Source organism: Elaeis guineensis, chromosome 15 (assembly GCF_000442705.2).
Source record: "Elaeis guineensis isolate ETL-2024a chromosome 15, EG11, whole genome shotgun sequence".
Lineage (NCBI taxonomy): Eukaryota > Viridiplantae > Streptophyta > Magnoliopsida > Arecales > Arecaceae > Elaeis > Elaeis guineensis.
This window is the reverse complement of record NC_026007.2, coordinates 71,614,863-71,631,184: the sequence shown is the minus strand read 5'-3', so window position 1 is coordinate 71,631,184 and position 16,322 is coordinate 71,614,863. Positions and strand designations below refer to the sequence as shown.

At 34.6% G+C, this 16,322-nt stretch overlaps 1 protein-coding gene and 1 pseudogene across 2 annotated transcripts; both read right to left on the bottom strand.

Moving 5' to 3' along the window:
- Positions 1–2,616: 2,616 nt before the first annotated feature.
- Positions 2,617–6,944, bottom strand: LOC105058638 (small ribosomal subunit protein uS3x-like; annotated as a pseudogene).
- Positions 6,945–9,227: 2,283 nt separating this feature from the next.
- Positions 9,228–11,478, bottom strand: LOC105058637 (protein ELF4-LIKE 3). Of its 2 annotated transcripts, none has more exons than XM_073249672.1 (2): positions 11,265–11,478; positions 9,228–9,997 (listed from the first exon to the last, which is right to left on the bottom strand). In XM_073249672.1, the coding sequence occupies exon 2, from the start codon at positions 9,953–9,955 to the stop codon at positions 9,626–9,628; it is 330 nt and encodes a 109-aa protein (XP_073105773.1). In that variant the 5' UTR covers positions 9,956–9,997; positions 11,265–11,478; the 3' UTR covers positions 9,228–9,625. The 2 variants fall into 2 exon arrangements, with proteins under 2 accessions (XP_073105773.1, XP_073105774.1); XM_073249673.1 differs by lacking the exon at positions 11,265–11,478 and adding an exon at positions 10,656–11,237.
- Positions 11,479–16,322: the final 4,844 nt, after the last annotated feature.

Sequence of the window (16,322 nt, the reverse complement as noted above, 5' to 3'; positions counted from 1 at the left end):
TTAATTTTTTTAAAAAATATTCCAAACAAAGGAAAAAATACCTAAAAAAACCATAAAAACAGAAAAAAATAGTAAAAATGGAAAAAAAATTAAATTTAAAATTTAAAATTATAAAAAAAATTAAAATTTTAATTTGAATTCAAAAAAAATAAAAAATGCCATAAAAAAAGTGAAAAAATGGGGAAAAAAAGAGAAGAATATAAAAATTGTAAATTGAAATTTTAAATAAAATTAAAATTTTAACTTTAATTCAAATAGAAAATGTCATTTCAAATTACTATTTCCATTTCAAATTATTTTTTTAAAAAAATATATGAAAATAAGAAAAAAATTTAAAATTTTAATTTTAATTCAAATAAAAATCATCATTTCAAATTATAATCCCTTTTAAAATTAATTTTGTTAAAAAAATATCCCAAAAAAATACCTTAAAAATTAAAAAAAAATAAAATAAAAAAAATAAAAAAAATAAAAATTATAATTTTAAATTTTTTTAAAAAAATAATTTTAATTCAAATAAAAATCATTATTTTAAATTATAATTTCCTTTTAAAATTATATTTTAAAAAAATATCCCAAAAGAATATATCTTAAAAAATTATAAAAATAAAAAATACTAAAAAAAAGGAAAAAATGATGTTTTGGGATAAAATGATGTTTTTGGGATAACATGAAAAAAAAAGGATAAAATGATGTTTTTGGGATAAATTGATATTTTTAGGATAAAATGATATTTTTGGAATAAAATGAAAAATAGTATTTTTGAAAATACCATTTGAAATGACGTTTTTAAAAATGCCATTTCAAATGGCGTTTTAAAAAACGTCATTTCAAATGATGATTTTATTTTTTTTTGTCTACGTGAAAATTTGGATGAAATAGGGTGGTGACGTGGCAATCAAAAAATATCATTTTGAATGATGTTTTATCCTGTTTGCATCATTTTGGTAAATAAGTTAAAAATTAAATTATTTTTATAAATAATTTTTTTTTAAAATTAATTAGGCAATGTACTCTCTATTTGGGGAACAACATAGGTTTCGGCCCGACTGACAACCATTCCAGAAGGTTGTAGTCTAAAATTCTAGAAGTTTAGGGCCCATTTGGGGAACAATATATCGCCCCGCAGAAAATTCTTTGTACACCTTGTATGCGCTGTAAAAAATAAATACACCGTGCCACTTGATTGGATGTTATAGTCATTATTTTTTAATATATATTTAATATATAATAATATTATAATATTAATTATAATTTTTTATATATAATATTATAAAAAAATAAAATGAGATTTTTATCATCCAAAAACTTATAAAATTTTTAAATATCAAAAATATCCCTATCAAATTATGGCATCTTATAAAAAAATTATAACTTTCTGTGTAAGAAATTATAATTTTATCGTAAGATGTCATAATATCATCACATGATGTTATAATTTTTTTTTAAAAAATTTATCATTTAAAATTTTAAATGAAAAAAATAAAATTTCAGATATTAAATACACGTTGCTAGTTATGTAACTCAATCAAATGGGATGGTATATTTTTTTTACACTGCATATCTCCACTACTTAAACCAACTTGGTCCAAGCCGGCACGATTAAGAGGAGCGGCGACCATCAAATATTTTCTATCTATAGGAAGGTCTAACATCAGCTCGGTTATCTTCGTAATGAGATTTCTGTATTGAAGGAGCATTTTCCTTCTATCAAATTTAAGGAGAAAATGGATCAGCACTCTTATTTCAGATTTAAACTAACAGTACTGTTGCATGGACCATATTGGATAAATGCTAGTGAAAATTAACCAGACCATAAATCCATTCAGATTATAGTTTGGAAAAGGGATACCATGTGCTCTTCTACCAGAGAAGACACAATTATACCACGCATGGCATGGGGACTCCCTATCCTAGGTGGTAATTGCAAGATCATGGTACTTGATCTGAGTGTAAACAAAGAAGTTTACTGACAAGATTTAAAGGTAAAATAAACTAGGCTGTAATAAAAATTTAACGCCTGTGCTGCTTTCAGTTGACAAAGGATATGATCCAGAAAACAAAACGAAAGAAACAAATACATAAAGCAAAGGTCAGCAAAAAAATTTTACGATCACATGGTAGAAAGATTCAGCAAAGACAGGGACAAGCAATCATCCCTGCTCATTCGGGCACTCAGAAAGCAAGGAAGAACTGGAATCCAGCCTAGGCCTTAATTCTGCGGACGGTCTTGACTTGAAGCATGGAAGGTGGCAAAAACCCGAGCCAAAGCATAACACACAGCAACCAATTTTTCTTCCAGGAATCATATCACCTGCTCAAGGTCAAGCCTTGTGAGAACCGTAGAACTCAACGTTACCCACAGACTAAATCATTCATCATTTGACAGCACAATCATGATCATTTAATTAATCCACTAATATTTCTGCTAATGGCAATGGTGAGGCACTGAAGAAAATGATGGGCAACTGAGATGAGAGCATTACACTGGAATAAACTATGAATCCAAAGCTGATATCATCAAACTTCAGATAAGCCTAACTAAAAACGTTCCATAAAAGATATTAAGTTGCAAAAAGAACAAGCAAAGAGTAATGTGTCTTGGATCATGCAGGATAAAACAAGAACATCCTTCACTCCGTATTAAAGAAATTATAGCTCACTGTTTGACAGAACAAGCAAACTCCTCTTCAGGATATCATCAAAATAAAAAAGGAAAAAAAATACTATTTAGACAAGTCAAACACCTGATGCTCTTATATAAATAACTCAGCTAATTTAAGCCACTGGGACATCCATCTCTGTCGCCATCACTGCAGGTGGCCTCAAGTACTCATCCTCATCCTTTGGAGTGTGAATGGTGACCAGGTCTGGCAGTGGTGTTGTAGGACCATGCTTGCCCTTTGGATCCCAATCCAGCATGATCTTGACCTTGATCCCCAGAACACCCTAATAAAAAAATGTCAAAGGATCTTATATGTTAGTTACACAGGTAAACAAGTTACAAGAAATGTTCTTCTGAATCTAAATAGAATTGTAATTTACAAATTATTCTTTAACATAAAGGGAGCAAAAATTGAGTGAGACCATAAGCCATAAAGCAAAAGAGGCAGCAACAACATGTTAAGAGTAGAAAACAAGACACAGGAATGCATATACATAACAAACATGTAAGCTTCAATCATAAAATGGTACATATACATTGAATAAGAACCGTTACATGAATCAGCATAACTTTATGATCTCAAATATAGGCAAGGGACGAATCCTGGGTCTCAAAGTCAAATTGGTCCGTGGGTACAAATGACTCTGTACTGACTTTATCTGATTTTTTTTTTTTAATGTGCTAAAATGTGTTTGATATAGCAGATAGCTGCAGGCCAGTAAGGGCATGCTGGTATTATTATTATCAAAAAAAAATGAAAGGTTACAGTCCCAATGTCATCATTGAAAGGAGACATGGTGTATGACAATCACAACATGCTGGCAATATCATAAAGTCCACTTCTTCGCAAGAAGACCCACATGTCCGGAGCCCATAGCCACCTCCTACAGTGAAACAACCTACACCTTCAAGATTTAAGAGAGCGAAACAAAGGTTTAAGAAAGCTAAAGTCAGGAGTCAAAATAAACATCAACCAAACCTGAAATAGGTATATGGCCACCTTTGTTCGTTTGTCAGGTGGATATCACAACTGTGTTTCATATTTTTCAGGTGGGCGTGACACAAGCAAGGGGTAAATATTAATCTCTAGTAATGCCAACTCCGATGTTAGGATAAAATGCCACTACTACATAAAACGTCTTAAACCAATAATTATATGCTGAAAAACAGTTTGTATGGAGAAGCTAATATGTCTCAAAAGAACATGTCTCAGAGCATTGGCTAAAGGGCGGCTAGTACAAAAAAAAAGTCTTAAACCAATAAATATAGTGCTGAAAAACAGCTTTTAGATGAGAAGCTAACCTGTCTCAGAAGAACATGCCTCACTGCTGAGCCAATATATTCATTAACAGGCTGACCAGAAGAAATCATATACCCATCCTTGAACTTCGGGATTTAGCACGTTGTGCCCGAAGCTTTCCACTTACAATCACCTAGAAAATCATAGGCATCAATACCTAGGACTTCAAGATAGAAGTGAAATCACCTGCAAGAATCATCACATACTTCACATCCCTTGGCACCACTCTCCATGATAAACCTCAGAACACCATAGCATGCCCTGACACCAAAAAGAAGATCAGAGACAAAGTAATCTAACCCTATTATTAAATTCTTAAGACCATTTAAAGCATTATAAAGTCAATATAATTGCCTGATCAAGACAAACACAAGTTTAATGGATCAAGATGTGCACTCAATTACATCAAATTATAAAGACATCATGTTATTACACTTCAAATTATAAGCATATCATTTTAGAACCACTTGATGCATCAATAAGAGATTTCCAAAGCATGGATTTATCTGTCAGCCACTTTACACTGTAGGTTATTACCAATACTAGCATTCTCAACTAGCCCATCATGCAGTTTGCATTGATACGATCTGGACTAAAATCCAACTGGAAGACTAATCCACATGTGATTCTCAGGAAAATGAAAAAGAAGGAAACATGCCAAGGAAAAAATTAATGATGAATAGGAGAAGTTTTAAGAAATGGGAATAATTGGAGATAGCAGTAACTGTTGCCAAAACAGACTTATTACATGAAGGCTAGCATGTTTTATTCCATGAAGCAGGCATTCCTAGTATGCATGGCAATGTTGGTATTGTCATTTTCCAACACAAAGATGGTACTGAATAGCCTATTTGCTTTATAGATGACAAACCCTCAAGCAAACAAAAGGATGAGAAAACCCGAAGGAACTAATAAGTTGAAGTTGACTAATAAATATCAAATGAAATATGCAGTGGAAGAATACATAAAGATGAATAAATTAAATTCATGGTTGGGGAAAAGCCCAAAACAGCAATTGTAAAATGGGAAACAAGGATTTCCAAAAAATGAAGAATATGTGACAGCAGAGAACATAAATAATAAAAAATAGTAATTCCACTGGAAAATTGAAAATTTATGTACCAAACTTTCGTTTAATAAAATCATGATAATATTGCACAAGATAAGCTATAGAAGTACATTTAAAAAAAAAAAAAAAGTGACAAAAAGGGACTAGAATCTTTAATGAATTCTAACCTGTTGGCCTCATAGACATACTCATGAACATGCAAGAAAATTGTACTTAAACTTTTACAAGCAAATCAGCTCTTATACCACATGTTGGAAGCCATGGTAGCATATATAATCAAAACCTATGCACCATAGTTCCAGCTATTTCTAAAAATAAATACAACGCATGATGTCATTATGCTCCAGACCAGCACCTCAAAGTTACTTTTGTAGTTTAAAAAAATAAAAATAAAAATATTATTATGATGATTATTTTAAATGAACTTTGAATTCTAGTAACGAACTAGATCTTTGACATCACCATGTTAGCTCGGGGGTGCTGTAAAAGCAAGATAGGTTGTCACACGAGACAGAACAGGAGTTTGACTTGTCTGGAGGCAGCAAAAATCAAAAGGCATACTTCTCTACTTTTCTTTTTGTATGTATTTAAACTTTTATTTTTCAATGAAATCAAGACTGGGAGTCCCCACTTCATTATTATGGTTAAGTTTCAGACTCCTAGTACGAATGTTACTGTTCAAAAATTAAAGTTTGGTTTGAAATTTTGCATTTTCTAAAAACCAAGACTAAGAACGATGTCTATTTATGATAATAAAACAATCCAAGCACCAACATTGTAGCACTTTTTTTTGTTGTATATATTGCACGCCATTTCATTAGGCCTCTCTTTAAACAAGTAATGTAGGTTTTCATTAAATATCCTCATAATAGCATATCAATGAACCTTGGGATAAATTTCCCTTCAAAGCACAAAGCAATAGAATAACAAGAATGTATTCATTGCACAAAAGTGCTTGGAACGGCAACAAATATTGTAGTCATCCTCAGACACCATTTCAACTTCAAGCAAACTCCAAGAAATCCATAAGCAGTGCAATAAAAAGAATGTAGAGCTACAAACCATGAAGATAACCCATCTCTTTTCTAAATAATTTAGGAACAAATGTAACAAAATGGGCATTAAAGTTAAAAGATCCACAACCTCCGAACAGCGAGGCCTCCAACGAGCTTGTACCGAAAGGACTCAGCCTGCGCAATAGCACAGAGCCCCCGATTGTTAACCTTCTCGGCATAGAGCTCGACGCTGTTCTCGGGAAAATTGAATCTTTTCTGGACCACTGAAGTCAATTCCCTAATCCTTCTCCCCTTCTCACCTAAACCCCAAAGCAAAACCATATTTACCGACTGGAAAACCTAGACTCGTGCTCGAAGGAATACCAAACACCAGAAAACGTAGTGAAAAGAGATCATCGAGTTCGTTCTGGGTCCGAGTGGCCCTGATGATGATCTCGGTTCTCATGGGGGTCACTCTAACCTCGACACCGGAGTAGCCATCCTCCGCGAGCTCTCTGGTAAGCACGTCGTTCAACTCCGCGAAGAAGACTCCATCCGCCACGAACTATAACGAGAAAAAAAAAAAAAAAAACAAATAATCGCTAAAAAAAAGAGAAATTCGAGATTGCCAGAACGAGACGGAAGGATTCGATCTAAGAAAGAGCAAACCTTTCGCTTCTTGCTCATCTGAGTCGCCATGATTTTCGATCGAGGGAAAGAAAGGGGCAGCGGAGGAGACCGGCCAGCGTTTCCTTCTTCGGCTTCAACTCCTAAAACCCTAGTTGTAACCCTAGACCTTTTTTTCCCTAAACCAGAGGGCCTCAATGATCACGTGCGTAGCATCTGCCGAGTTTGTCCTAGTGACTGATAAATATTTAACGTGTGAGTTTATATGTAAAGTTGGCTATGCTGCTTTTAACTACTCCCGACGGGCCGTTGCCGGGACTAATTGGGAACTAAGACAAGCTTATTTGTACATTAAACCCTATAGAATGTAAAAATTACTCTTTCTTATGTTATGTTTAACTATACCCGGCACACGGCATACCAGGATTATGTTTAACCCGAACAGGAGTAAGACAGGCTTTCCCATCCTCTCTGTTTCCAAGCATCTGTAGGAGAATGGATGAGTTAGCGATTCAAAGGGCCAGGATAGTTTCCTGCTTTATTTGTTTTAAGCTGAAGTGGAAGGCCCTATCCACATGACAGCCCACTATAGGCCTGGTCTATACCCAAGCTGGTAGATCGGGTCTAGGGAACAATTTCTCATTGGATGAGGACTTTGATGGTGTTGTTCTATCCTATTTCTCACAAGTGTCATTCCTATGGGATGTAATCAGAAGAGTGAGTTTTGAAAAAGGTGAGTATTGAGCAGCAACAACTCGAGTATTATCTAGGTGTACAACTATAAAACAAAGGGATCTCAATGTAGCTTGGTACTTTGTTTTACTCTCTCTTCCTTGATATATGATGGGAATTCTTGTTTGGGGACTATTGTAAAGCAGGCATGATTGAACCTTAGGCCACTCTATTTGGGAACAAATCAAAGGTGATAATAGCATTTCTTCCGACCAGATTAAGAGGTCTCTTCTGAATAATCTACGAATTTAGGGAATTGGAAAGCTTTGACCTTTGTTGCAATAGCTTCTCCAGCAAGATCCTGAAGGCATTGGCTCACTTTCAAATTTGAGGTTTCTTAATTTTAGAGCAATGAATTTGAGAGAGCATCCCCAGTTTGATTCTTGGCTAAAAGTCCTTCGTTTCCATCAATCTCGCAAGTAATGGACTAAATGGGATTGCACCAGATAGTCAAGCACCGGCGGTGGAAAGAGGTGGTGGAGGAAGATAAGAATCTGCGTGGGATAAAGGCCCCGAGCCACCCCTAAACCTAAGAGATGAGTATCTTAGTCATAAAGTTGGTTTAGGTTATCATATGATGGCCAAGTAATTCAATTCCTTAACCTATAACATGGATGCATGAGAGGATCACATTACATTCAAAATGCAACTTTAGTGGCAAAATTATAAAAGAACTTTGAAGTCATGGGGGCACTCCGTAGTTGGGGCACTGTTGAGGGGATCGGTCAAATCTCTAATCTCCCTTTTCTGTCCTTTTGAAACAAAAAGACTTTGGCAGTTGCTCCAAAATTTTTTGGAGGAAGTAAGTGTGTCCTTCCTTAGAAATATAAATAAATATATATATATATATATAATATAAATACAGTAAGATATGTACAATGATTTGTAATAGATGCGAAGAGTTCAGATGACTGATTACAACCATGTACATGATAATGAACTATCCTATTCTATCAGTACAGTTAATAGTGGGGACAACCCTATCTTCTGATTTTTAAATCGATCTGCCGAGGCTGTGGCAAACTCTCATGATCCATCATTTATCCTTCTTGTCGAAGCAATGCTCCCACATTATCGTCACTTCTCCCCTACAGTGATGAAACGGGCGTTACCTGCCCTGTTTAACGTGGAATTGCTTCTAGAAATAAATTGTCAACGATAAAAGATAATAAGAATTGTCCTTTCCATGATTGGTAAGTAAATTTGACCTTAAAAGATTAATTTACCGAGATTGATGGGAATCATGTCCACTTATATAATGGTCCTTAATCATTATAAGAAGATAGATAACAGCTAAAGGACGGCTATGATATGAAACCAACCCTCATGCAGACTCTCTCTTGTCAAGGCACGAGGTGCCACCCGTTGCACGCTGACAACGCGAGGACCTTGCCCCACCCTGACAGAATCCATGCGAGTCTTCCCTCACTTCCCCACTAAACCAAACTGTGATTGGAAAGCTAGGCCTAGCAAGTAACCCCCAGAGAGAGGCCAGTTCCCCTATGGCAGTTATTGCACATATGAGAGAGAAAACAGGGAACTTGAGAAGATAAGCATTGGGGTGGCATCCACCCTCAAAAGAATCCTCTGAGCCCCTTGTCCTGTTCTTGAGCATCACTGATTGTGGCTACTTGTCCGGTCATAACAGTCCAGTGCTTTGTTTTGGCTTCCCATGCTCCCTCTCCCTTATCCTTATCCCACATTCTATATGCTGATATACCTCCAACCAGAAGCATTCAACACACTGAACAAAACAGTAGTCAGAAAGCTCATCCCATGTCATTTGAGACATAATAGCATTTTGCCCTTGTGGTATATGATTAGAAGCCACCAAAAAAAAAAAAAAAGTATCCCAGAGTTGCTTTCTTGCTGATGTCTTAAAAGCATTACAGGCCACCAAGCTTGGCAGGCGTTCAATCTCATACAAATAGCAAAAAGGTCTTCTTAGCTAAGCTAAAAACACTTTGATTCCATGACAAAAGGTATGCCCATGAGAACAGAATCGAAAGTACATTAAACAACAACAGAAGAAATGGTAGACTAGTCTAGAAGGTAGGCAGAGAGCTTTCACATCAATGGGATAGAAGAAAAGGAGAGGTACATTGGCTTACAACATGGCAAGCGATCACCTGTTATTATGAAGAGCAGGCTTCTCTCTTTCTCTCTATGAATCTATGAAGTTCCTTGCTGCTGTGAAAGAATCCAAAGGCTGAAAGTTTTTGCCTTGAAATACCTCTCTAGCCGGGCCTATTTCGCTTGTGACCCGGCTTGCCATCCGACTCCCCCTCGGACGATGCATCCATGGATTTGGTAAAGGAGAAGGAGAGGTCGGCGTAGAGGTCGACGACTCGCCGGATGTTGTTGTTCAGCTCCCGGATTAGGCCAACATTCCGGCTGAGGTTGTCGGGGATCTTGGACTCATGGTTTTGGTTGATCTCATTGATCAGTAGCCTGTTCTGATCCAGGATGCTCTGGACCTGGACAAAGCTCTTCTGGAAGTTTTGGAGGATTTTGTTGTCCACTTGGGTTCCGTTGCCAAGGCCTGAGAAGGTGTCCCCCTCCATCATTCCTCCTCCTACTCTTCTCTTCAGGTGGGCTCAAAACCAGTCCTGCAGTTAGAAATCAAATCAAGATTTTTAGGGGAAAAGAGAGAAGAGTCTCAGATGGTGTAAGAAAAAGGAAAACTTGGATCTTTTAATGGTACCAAAAGAGATAAAGCTAAGAAAGCAACAAAAACTAGTGAGGGAGCCACAAGGAGAGACAAAGTAGCAAACTTTAAAAAGAAAAATCTAGTAGAGAAGCTCATGAGGGAACAAATAAGGGAGGAGAGGGGGGTGTGGGGAGGGGGTTAGGGGGAGAAGAGGAATCTAGTGGAGCGGTATCAGGCCTTAGCAGGCATGAGAGACAAGGACTGAAGAGAAATCATGGCTTCAGGGTCTGCTTTTTACAAAGGGATCAGATGGCAAACAGGGCTTTCTATGTCATATTATAGAAAAGCTGATTCCAATTTCATTAGAAGAATAGCTTTCCAGAGCCTTTTTTTAACAACAAAAAGAACCCATTTCAGAAACCTCACATTCAACTGAGAAGTGAGAACTACAACACACGATAAAGAGAGAGATTTTCAAAGAAAAAAAAAAAAAAGAAAGAATACCGCCAATGTACGGAAAATAACATGGCAGAGAAAATATTTCACAGAGAAAGCGGAAAAGGATTAAAAAAAAAAAAAAAGTCTAATTTAGGGAGAAAAAGGGACAGTAAAGGGACCTTTTCATTCTGGTGAGGAGCAGGAACATGAGGACGGAATTGGTTGCCCAAATGCTCATCCGTACAAAGAAATCTTGCTAACGAATTTCGGAAATAAGAACATAAACGAAACCCTCCCCCCCTAAAAAAAAAAGAAAGACAACAAGAATACTATCATACCAACAACTGAAAACAGAGGAGAGAGAGAGAGAGAGAAAAGATCAAATTTTGATAGAAAATTTTTCATTACGTTCAAGAAAAACAAGAATCCATTTGGGAAAAAAATTGAAAGGGGAAGGATCTAAAATATTTATATTTGTCACCATCAATCCCGGAAGAAAGAACACAAAAAATGACGGAGCAACAAAGATCGAAGTTTGATATAAGATTCTTGATAATCTTCAAGAAAAAAAAAACCCATGGGGAGAAAAAACTTAAAGAACGTATCTAAAGCATCGGTATTTCCATCAATAACAATACCTAAAAAGAAAGTAAAAAAAAGAACAAGAAAAGAGGAGAGGGAGCAAGAAAGATCGGATTTTGATGCGAAATTCGTGGCAATCTTCGAAAATAACGAGAATCCATTTCGAGAAAAGATAAAAGGGACTAATAAATCTTTGTTGGGCGTACCTTGGAAATCTGGAGGACTTCTTCAGAGCCGGATATATAGAGATAAAAGATAAAAGAAGAGAGAGAGGAGGAAATCCGAGATGGCGAGAGAGAAACGTCGATGTGGTCGAATCCAGGAGCAGAAGTAGATGAGACGGTCGTCGAACTAAAAAAAATTAGGGGAGCGAGGGGGGTTGATTTGGTTTTTGATTTCCTTGAGGCTTAGTAGGGGTGTGTTCACCGTCTTTATACCTAGGCGGTCTTTCACCGCTTCCAGCTGTTTCCGTATCCAGTGAACGCAGAGTCAGTGTGCTATGAAACCGAATATATGGGTTTAAAGGGTCGGAATAATTTCTACCAATATATATATATATATAGAGTAGTTATTACAAGAAGTTTGTGTTTATAAGAGAAGTGGAACTTCAAGTTTTTGTGGAGAAATGCCTCTTTGCAAAACCACTATATCATACTTGGTAAGCATTTGGACGATCTCCTGATTTTTTTTAAAAAAAAAATTCTCTACATTTAGTTTGATTGATGATCTATTATTAAATTGATGGCTGTTTTTTTGTTACCAAAATTCTGGCATTTTTATATGCAATATTGTTCATTTTATTTTATTTCAAGTTTTAAATTAGTTTAAAAAAATGTTTGAAATTCCCATCTGCCTGTGTTTAGAGTGGATTTCTATGATGTACAACGGGCGAATCATGGAAAATATCGAGACTTCTGTTTGTCCGCACCTTTTCTTTCCCATACATCATACACGCACAAAATTATTACAAGTTTAAATATCTAAAGTTGCTCCATCAATTTCAAATTTATTTATTTATTTCATATTCCATTACAAGTTTATAGTTTTTTAAATATTTCTTTTAATCAAAGGATCATGAAGAAGCTTCGGATTTCATTTTTGCTCTCATTCTAAAGATATTATACAAGAAAACTCTAAACTTTTTCTACATCCATATTCTTGTAATCTATGCACTGTATATCCACTGAAGGATCATTAGCGGATATGGTGGACCATAATTTTAAACGGCTAGTTTTATTTATTATTATTATTTTTTAGTTAGAAAGTTTTATTTTAATCTGCATCTCGTATAACATGCTTTTGGGCTTGTATTCTCTTCAGTGAGCGTCCACCACACTGTAGCCTGATGTGCATAACCAATGTAGCAGCCCATTAATCACAAATCACACCGCCGCCACCAGACGACGTCACGTGGCAGAAATCACTAAAAAAGGAAAAAGAAAAAACTCAAGGGCAGCTGTATCCTTTTGTACAAGGTTTCGACTCGATCTGGGTGTTTGGCTCGCGCACCGTGACGCTTTGTATAGACCATCTCTTCCCGTCATATTCCCACGATAAAAAGGAGTGGGTATTCGGGACTCCCTCCAGATTCGAGCCAATCCGACATGGGCGGCGACGGATGATGCCCATCCTCCGATGCATGTTCGAGGTCCACGAGGTGTACGGCTCATGATGGTCCACGTCAGCAATTCTGAACTAACAAATTTTGTACCGGACACTATTACAACCAAAAGCAGGAGTGATACATCCGTTGTTCTAGACACCCGGAGACGAACCGTCTCACCGATTTCTAATTATTACTTGGTCCAGATCCAATGAACCACGCTAAATCCTTGGTGCATGACACGCTATATTATCTCTTATATTTTAGAAATAAATACCCATTGCAATAATAATATCATATTAAATTTATCATAATTTTATAAAAATATTTATATTTTATTGATTGTTATATATTTTATTAATTTTCATGATAATATTTCATATTATCTCATAAATTTTTATTTTTTGATTAATTTATTATAAATTTGATATAATATCATCGTTACAATAAATATTTATTCATATTTTATCAATTTTGAATTGTCCGTTATCTACCATACATATGTTCTGAGATTATCTTGATCCATTTGGATATGTGCATGAAATAATTTTTCCTCACCAATATGCGAGGATTGTAAGTAAAGTATTTAGTCAAAAAAATTAGAGAATAAAAATGGATGGCTTTCGTTATAACTATTTAATTGGAAAGATTTTTATTATATTTTTATTTCAAAATAAAATGAAAATGATCCAATATATTTAAAATTTAATTTTATTTTTTAAAAAAATTTAAATTTTTATTTTGAATCTGATTTCGATCACAAATCAAATATTTAAAAAAAAATTTATAATTTCGATTTCGATTCTAATTACAAATCAAATATTTTCTAGATATCCGATAGCATGAAATTTATTTCGTACACGGCATGCACCATATATCCACATATACTATAAATTACACCATCAATGATACATCGAGATAAATGAATAAAGCTAACAAAAATGAATGACTGTAATGATAGCATGTATGGCTCCATGGTGCTCATCATCTAAAATATAATTACTTCATTTGGCTTTCTTAACGGGAAGCAAGGCCAGGGGGTGGCCTTGTAATGCAGTTTGGAGGAAGATGGTAATGGCATCATAAGCCCATAAGCCATGACATGGTTTTTGACAAACGAAATCATGCCATGTGGACATTGGATGGTCAGAAAGTTATTCCAGAAAGGAACCGCTAATTTCATTTAAAGAGTGGTACATCTATGCGTGAACCACACCACCCCCCCCACCCCCCTCCCGCCGCAACAATCAGGAGCCAGGTGTGGCTTGCACAGTGGGTGGATGGCAGACGTGCACGTCGATGTAACATTCTTATCATCTCTTGTACGAGATGTAACGTTCAATTATTTAGAGTGGTACATTACGGTAACACACAATGCTCGCCTAAAAATGTTAACATGATTGTTGTGCAATGTAACTCTTTTGTACGTTTACCCAAAAAAAAAAATACTCTCTTGTAAGGACCAATGAGCTGCTATAAAAAAAAACTACTGGGACATAGTTATGCGTCAACCATGTACCCTTTATTTTAAAAAATTATGATATTATTATTTATTTATTACTTTAGCATTTTGTATGATATAATTATGACAAACTATAAGTATTGTTTCTTTCGGTCAATAGGATGGAAGGAGTAACTTCAAAAATTTTTTTTTTGAAAGAACTAGTTTTAATTTTTTATTGTATTAAAAAATTAATAATTATAAAAAAAATTTAATTAATTTTATAAAATTTTTTATTTTTTATGGAAAAGATTCTGTCCCCGGCCCCACCCCACCCCCACCCTCTTTTTTTTAAGCAATAGATTGTCTTGCAACCAAATATAACTTTGCTAAATAAAGATGATCACTGTTTCTGTACTTTTTTGGCTGATAAATCTTTTCCAACCTACCATTCTAACAATTCGATTAAGTGGAAAAGTCTTTCTTCAATTATCACTTTCAACAATTAACTACAAAGTCAATAATTTTTAGGTGTGAAACCACAATTAAACGCCCCCTTGCCTTTTAGAGATTGCAGCATACCTTTTTCTTTTTTTTGTTTTTCTTTGGGTACATCAGCATCTCTTTCTTTATATTAAAAAGGTTCGACCCTTCTCTATCAAAAAAAAATAAGGTTTGACCCTCCTATCTTATTAAAAAACAATAACATGATCTGCTATATATACAATGAAAAGTATAATTTGGGGTAATTTAGCTAAGTACTATGATGAGATTTTAATTTTTTATCATTTTCTTTTCCTATCAAAGATTCCTCAAATTCTTTCTCAGCTAATAATTACATTTTTGTCTATATTTTTCAATATTCTGAGGTTGAGTTTTATTTAGCATCCGGAAAACAAATGGGCTCACATCACAAAGAAACTAATATATACAAAGCCTTACCCAGTTGATCTATTGGACGTAGTCAACTTAATTATTTTAACACCTGCAACACTTAAAAATGGAATTCTCATCACGTGTTGAGTGAGACAAATTTTACTTTCAAATCAGTCCTTACCTTCTTGAAGTGGTTCACCAATCCAAAATTGTCCAAATGATGCTATTGGAGCACCGTCATACTGGCACATTAGCATTACATAATGGCAAAACAGCCTTTTATGTTGGTAGTCCAAACTTGGTTCTCTTTCCTCTTCTAAACTTAGTCGTCATTCGAGCAAATTTCGATGCATGCACGCTTCGACACAGATAAATAAACAAAAATGTGTAGATATACATAGATATATAGATATAAATTATCGCAAACTTTTGGGCTTGTTAGCCAACAGAATCAAATATTATCGCACGGGATATAAAATTCTATCAAACTGGTTGCACTACGGACATGAAGTATGGTCGAAATGGTTATAATAAGGAAAGCTATAAATCAAGCAGTTACTTAAGGGTGTATTTTGTTACATCTCTTAATTTTTAATTTTTAAAAAATATTTTTTATTTTTTTTAATTTTTATTATCAAGTAAAAATAAAAAAATAAAAAATATGTTTGATAATTTTATTGTTATAAAGCAAAAAGTAATATTTGAAGATGGTGGATGAAGAGTTCGACGAGGAAGAATAGTTTAGGAAGAGAAGGAGAAGTGGATGGGGAGGTGAAGAGCTCGACGAGGGAGAAAGATTCGGGCTTTTTACTTTTTGGTTTGGAGTTTTAGATGTATGGAAGCAAAAAAAATAAAAAAATAAATTTTGAAAAATAAAAAATTTTTATTCTGCATATAAAATAATTATTTTAATTATTTTAATTTTTACTTTTTATTTTTCATGATGTTACTAAATATTATTTTTAATTTTTATTTTTTAAAAAATTAAAAAATAAAAAAATATTTTTTTAATGACTAACCAAACACATTCTAAATTCGTGAACATAGGCATTTGTACAACTAATTTATAAAAAAAATTATTAAATATTAAAAATAAATATTAGTTTTTAAGAAAAATATCGTAATTAAGAAATAAAATAAAGCTTCTTGGAAACAATAAACCAATTATCTCATAAGTAAGAAATAGCTCTCTCTCTCCTCTCTCTCTAACTGACGAGCTAATGAATAGCATGTTCCAATATTCTTGTGTTCCACTAAATCAGATATATTACGCATCGCAAGTACCGCATGCACAAGTATTGCACATTCACCAATCATAAAAAACCTAGTTTCTAAAATGCCGTT

What these genes read in the sequence shown, in the direction of transcription:
- LOC105058637 (XM_073249672.1), bottom strand. Translation starts at nt 9,955, where the DNA reads ATGATGGAGGGGGACACCTTCTCAGGCCTTGGCAACGGAACCCAAGTG.